General features: G+C 38.8%; 1 protein-coding gene across 1 annotated transcript; it reads left to right on the forward strand.

The window, feature by feature from the left end:
• Positions 1 to 608: 608 nt before the first annotated feature.
• gbp (glycogen synthase kinase binding protein) lies at positions 609 to 2162 on the forward strand. Its single transcript, XM_061256389.1, has one exon. It carries the CDS (start codon positions 717 to 719, stop codon positions 1200 to 1202), a length of 486 nt encoding a protein of 161 aa, XP_061112373.1. The 5' UTR covers positions 609 to 716; the 3' UTR covers positions 1203 to 2162.
• The last annotated feature ends 4344 nt before the right edge of the window (positions 2163 to 6506 follow it).

A 6506-nucleotide genomic window follows, 5' to 3' on the forward strand; every position in this document is an offset into this window, starting at 1 on the left:
ACCAAGAATGCTTTAAACCTTTTATATAAAGTCGTGCACTGTGTTTATGTATTCATGCCGAACAACAATTAGCTAAAGAAATATGTTTGGTCGGCTACTATGAAAATATGCATGACGGCAGCTAATTAGCTGTATTCGGATGTACCTATCCATATTCGATGACAATGCCAATATCAAATATTGGCATTGTCAATACCATGGAATAATATTCATATATGAATATGAAATGTAGCCTAAATCTATTTTAATAACATCCTAGCAATCAGTCCACACGCAGTCACTCCGCAGTTTCGAAAATTATGTAACCCTTTACAGGATGACGTTACATTCCGAATGTCTTGCATGAAAAAGACAGTAGGGGAGCACTATGTGAAGTGCAACAACAATATACACAACAAGACATATATAGAGTACATTAAATAACATTTTTGTGTTACGTGTTTTCAAATTACATATGATGTATTTAATAAACACAATTATTTCTAATTGTCGAATTACTACAGACTGTTACTATGTTATTTTAAGTTAGTTGGTCCCCTACCGATAATGGTAGAATCCGGATCATGCGTCACCCATTGTTTACAAATCAAGCCTAGGGAGTCGCTTTCCGTTGAGCGGCGTGGTGAGGGTAGGAGCAGACTTAACAACCCCATTCATTTAAAAAATAATCTCCCAAAGATTATTTGAAAAAAAAAAAAAAAAAACGAAACAAAGAAATGCCTTGTCGAAAGGAGAAATACATTCTTTTAGAACAGTCCGTCACCGTGGATTCAAAAGAGGTGGACGCTCTTGTTACTAAAATCGGCGAAGCATTGCAGCTACATAACAATGCGAGCGTTAATCAAAAGGCGATGTCATGTCTTCATAGCCACAACAGCAACGGTAGTAGCAACGCAAAACAGACAAACAGTACCGCGACACTGCAAAGGCGAACTGGGTGCTGTATTCGACTCCGAAATCGAGGACTACGAAGCCGGGCCAGTCCATACAACGTACCAGGATCCAGTGATCAGGAATGGGATCGATTTAAATCATGGAACCGAAAGACGGCTGACGTTTCAAAAGAAGAAGACGATCCCCATCAGTTGCTCCAGGAATTGATTTTGTCTGGGAATCTCATTAAAGAGGCAGTCAGGCGACTGCAGTTCACTGCGTCGGAACGTGCAGATCATTCAAACTCGACCGACAGTATGCAATACTAATGGGACGAGACTATTTCATGAAATGCCATCTTCAACGTTAATGACATGGTGGACTGGTGGATAAGGACATGGGAGTGAACAAAGAAACTTAAGTTGGCTGCCTGGACCGGAGACAAATGTCCTAGCTAGCGAGCGAGCTAGACTATCTTCATAAGACTAAATGTTTAATGTAGGTAATGCTAGCGAATAACAATGCCATGCCAACGAGCTAGCTACCTCCTTAGCTACACGTGAATGCTAAAGATACTGGCTAGTTAGTTGGCGTGCTCAAACATTTAGGTGATTTCTACAAATTGTTTCAGTTGTTATTTTGTCTTTTAAAATAAATATCTAGCTATGTTTAAACTTTTTTTTTTTTTTTTTTTTTTCATTTTGAACCTATTCTGGGTTGTTAGCACGCTAGCTAATCAGCCAACCCCTTTCCCAGGTCTGGGTAGCTGGCACGCCAGCAGGCGAACTTAGTTTGAGAATAACACTGGCCTTGTTTACAGTATGAGTTATCAGGGCGCCTGCTACCTGTATTTGTTTAGGCTCGCTAAATTTAAGCGCCCCGCCCCAAGGTCTTCTAAAGCCAACCATCCCTGGAGTGCACTCAAGAAAGCGATGATTTCACTATCTGGACACATTTGCCTCATCTCCGTCGTTGGAACGTCGACCTCCACTGAAGAAGAGGGGGAGGGGGGGCTTGCCATTTCCAAGACTTAACTGACGTTTCTCAGAACAGAGTGGCCCAAAACAACGGTGGGCTGGACTACGTAGTAGGGGGCTGTGGCCATAAAGCTGTATTTTTTTTTGGTGCTTGACCTTTCGAATTCCGTCGTGGGGTTCAACGGATTTTGTTTTGTATTCTGTAAGGTAATTGACTGTACACTTCGCAACGAAGTATTTTTTTTTAAACACGTTTCCTGATTTTTTTTCAGGGCTTCGGTGTCTTAGCTTAATAAACACGGTGTTTTGCAATCTCATTGTTTACATTTGTTTTTATTTCTACAATTTCACTTCGGAACGAACTCGCAGAGTGTTCATGTTTTTTGTTTGTTTGGGCTCAGTGTTAACCCAATAAAGTGGATTGGCCTGTCTGAACATTTAGGGTGTTAACTGGGTTGGATTTGGGACATTATGTAAACGTTGGCTAGATTAATTTAACTGTGGAAAACGGTTAATATGTATTCGTGGAACAATTTCATTCGGTTGTTATTGCAATATTTTCTCGAAAAATACGGCCACTCTTAACTTCGCTCTCCAGTTTTTGGATATTTACAATGCCCATTTATTTGGGTTAAAAAGGAAACAGATGCAAAGCCTTTATCTGAAATGGAAGACTCGTTTTGTGTGTACTATTATTGCAATGGTAAACACAGTATGGCCTAGTAGCACACATTTTGCGTGGTCTTTGTTCTTTGGAATTTAACGAGGGCACAGACGTACGTTAATAGGAATTTCTCAGTTGAGGGAGTGGGGCTCATAGGCACCAACTGCTCAGCGTCATTATTTGTCGACCGTAGCCTACACGTGGCTGGATGTAGAGATTTGGCCAACTGTTTTTAATGCTCCTTGTATAATCCTAGATATTCACTCAGACCAGACCTGCTAGTCATGTCATATAAATACTGTAAACGTCTCGTATGACACAAGGGCAACCCGCTGTTGTGCGATTGATATTTTTTTCAAATAGAATTTGAAGAACCATTTATTTGTTTATGTATATATCTTGCGATTAAAAAACAACAACAGCGTTACCACTTTTTCAGTGGCGGTTAAAAGCGTGAAAGTACCCATAGCCTTGGCCAGACCACTATAGCCAATTTAGGGTTATAATTTTAGAATGAAAGCGCTGTCATTGATTTTCTTTTTCTTTTTTCGGCTTGTGTTTATTTTTAAGTGGTTTTAAACCCCATAAGAAGTGGTTATCACTGAACAGATGGATAAATGGCCTACAGTTGGCTCCCTTAATAGAAATTAAGAAAAAAGACACCATATAATACACAGCACATAATCTATGTTATGTTCAAACATAGGAAAACGATATACATTTATTTCAATACTCAATACTCAGTATTTTTAAGTAATCAATTTTCTTCTGAAAACTATCTGTCAAAATTATTGGCACCCCTAACAACTATTGTAAATTAAACCAAGGTGAAATTGTCAATACAATTTTGCTTTAACTGAGTTAATCTCAGTCGAAAGGAAGTATGTTGTGTCATTCCATCACTTCCTGTTTTGCTAGAGGATAAAAATGAGGTAGCAAGCATGCTAAATCCCTTTGTCAACCATCAGCATGGAAAAAGCCAAAGAACTGTCATTTTGGGAGAGACCGATGGTAATTGACCCTCCCAAGTCTGGTAATGGGTACAAAAAATACATAGTGCTATAGTCAGATGAGACAAAATGTTTTGGCCATGCACACCATTGACGTGTATTGGAAAAAGAGGAATGTATGCAAGGAGAAGCACATCATACCTACTGTAAAATAATGGTGGGTCATTGATGTTTTGGAGATATTTTGCTGCCAGTGGTCCAGGGGCACTATTTAAGATCAGTGGCATGCGGAATTCAGCAAAGTAGCATGACATTTTGGCAGACAGTCGGGTTGCCTGTGCTAGGGAGATGAGATCATCAACACCCATACAGAAATGTTTAAGTGAAAGTAACGTCCATGTTCTGCAAAGGCCATCTCAGTCTCCAGACCTAAATCCCATCAACAATTTCTTTAATTCGAAAAGGTTCCATGGTTGATTCCATTGAATCATGAATAAAGCACACTACACATATTGGAAAATAAAGCTTATGTTAATAACTATTATTATTAATTATTATTGTTAACTATTTTTAGTTTGCAGTATTGTATTTATTTATATATTTATCAAGGGTGCCAATAATTCTGGAGTTCTCTGTGTTTAGGCTTCATATCATGGAGACCGGGGCTTGATTGCTCACAGCTATTCTCAGGTCCTTTGAAGGTCATAGACACGGAAACATAACATCAAAATGTTTATTTTCTTGAACTGCTCTCATCTATCATATGAAACCATCTGAAAAATATTTTGTGAGGTAAACATTTTTGTTTTGTGGTATCAAAAGTAAAAAAAAAAAAAAGGTCTTCACAGTACCCTACTGAAAAGTCCAGCTTAAACCAACCTAGGCTAGACAAATTGGTTTAAGCTGTCTTCTCAACACTTCTAGCTGCTGGTTGACCAACTGTTCAGCAACTGAGCATCTTATTGTCAGCCAGTCTGTCAGCTTGGCCACCAGCTTACTCTATCACATTAAACTCTATCCACTTTGCCCCCTTGTGGTTGAGTTTTCGAAGTCCAAATTATTCTCGCATTCATATTTATAGAATACAAAAAACTGCAAAGACTCTCCACTAGCGAGAACAGCAGTTTGTTGGTCCTTGATTTAGAAATTGAGATATTCAGTGCTAAATGAAGCCTCTTCTTTAATTTAAGTCTTCAACCATGTGAGTGCAGTAAATAGTTCTTGAGATATTAACACTTTTATAGGACTAGTACAAAATAGGTGGTGGGGTAAAGTGGAAATGGTTAACAAGCTTTGACCAGTCACATACCAGCGATGACCACCACCAGACTAACTTTGACAAACAGCTAGAAGTGTCAAACACATATCTTATACCAGCTTAGAATCCCACCTGGTTTAAACTGGATTTTTCAGCAGGGTAAACACAAGAGCGTGTGTTTGTGTGTCTGTGTGTATCACTGATGGGATAGTAATAACAATATTGTACACAGAGCCCCCCTCACTCACAAGCACATGGCTTTGTATAGAATTATCTTGTTTAATAAAGTGCAGTCTGAATGTATTTGAACAATCTTTGTTGTTGTTTGCTCCTGCAAACAAACAGTTGAAATACATCAGTACATGATTGAAGTGCAGACCTTCAGCATTCATTTGACGGTTTTTATATCCATACTGGGTGAACCATGTACGACGTACAGCCATTTTTATACAGAGCCCCACCTTCCATTTTAGGGGACCAGATGAGAAGCCCAGCAGAACCTGGAGGACACAGTGAAGGTGTCAGGGTCAGTGACTCTATTTACTGCTTTTGGATGAGGTACCCAGGCCCAGGAATGGCATAGGCTACCCACCACCCCAGCCTTTGCAACCATGTCCCTGTCTCAGATACATTGACTGTACCGCATCAGATGGGGGTTTAATCAGCCGCAGCAACAACAACATCACAGCAGCAGCTGCATCACAGACAGCCAGGCCAGGACCTTAATATATTTTTTTAAATTTTGCTTTATATAATATTTCATAAAACAATTTTATATTATGTTCGTGTGGAATGCCTATTGTGATTACATTGCAAGCAGAATGTTTACCCTCCTTACTTTTATACATTATGAAGTGCTGTAATTTACTATTAGCAATACTATACGATATTAGCCTCTATCTATGGGCCAAGTTTCATAAAAACTGCCGGATTCAACAGACATATTTTATTTCAAAATTTAAAACAGTTTAACAGATCAACCATTTAAGTTCTTATGACATTGCACAACAATTTCCCGCTATATTTGTCTTTCTGTAATAACAAATAATGTTGTAGGTATGTCCAATATTGACAGTTACAGTACATTTGAGTTTAGTTTAGTTTTAATAATGTGTCACCTCAGAATAAAATGTGCAACTTTGGAGTTGCAAGCCCAGTTCCCTAACCATTCTGCTGCACTTCTGCCTTTCACTTGTAGAACCCAGAGGACAAATCCAGAGGGAAAATCCTGATTCACAGTCTGGCAATAATTAGGAACATCAAGAAGACAAAATACAAGTAATTATTGAATAAATAGATACACTGGTATCTGGTAAGAAAATAGGCCTACCGTGCTGAAAAAACCCCCAGCTCAAGCTATGTTTTTAAACAGTAGCTGGTTGACCATCTCATATCCAGCTAGACCAGCTTTATGATCAGCTTGGTCATGCTGGTTGACCAGCTCATACCCAGCTAGACCATCTTATGTCCAGCTTGACCAGCTCAGTTTTCAAGCTGGCATAGCTGGAGTTTACAGCAGGCTAGGCCAAAATCAAAACAGTTGTGATACTCAATAATGCATTGGCACAACATTAAAGCACACCAGTTCCACATTTATTCATGGGTTTTAATGAAGTATTTCACAAAATAATTAGTTTAGCTGTGATTGGTTTTTGCACTTTCATATTTATTATAATGTGATCCAGAGAAGCACTGCAGTTGCAGTTGTAGAAATATAAATCATAGATGCCATGCATTAATTTAAGCAGATGACATAATGACATAAAATCTTTCCAGGAAGTGGA

The sequence above is a fragment of the Conger conger genome, chromosome 1 (genome assembly GCF_963514075.1).
Source record: "Conger conger chromosome 1, fConCon1.1, whole genome shotgun sequence".
NCBI lineage: Eukaryota > Metazoa > Chordata > Actinopteri > Anguilliformes > Congridae > Conger > Conger conger.

Excerpts from the sequence above, each read along its gene's own strand:
- gbp (XM_061256389.1), top strand. The coding sequence starts at position 717 with ATGCCTTGTCGAAAGGAGAAATACATTCTTTTAGAACAGTCCGTCACC.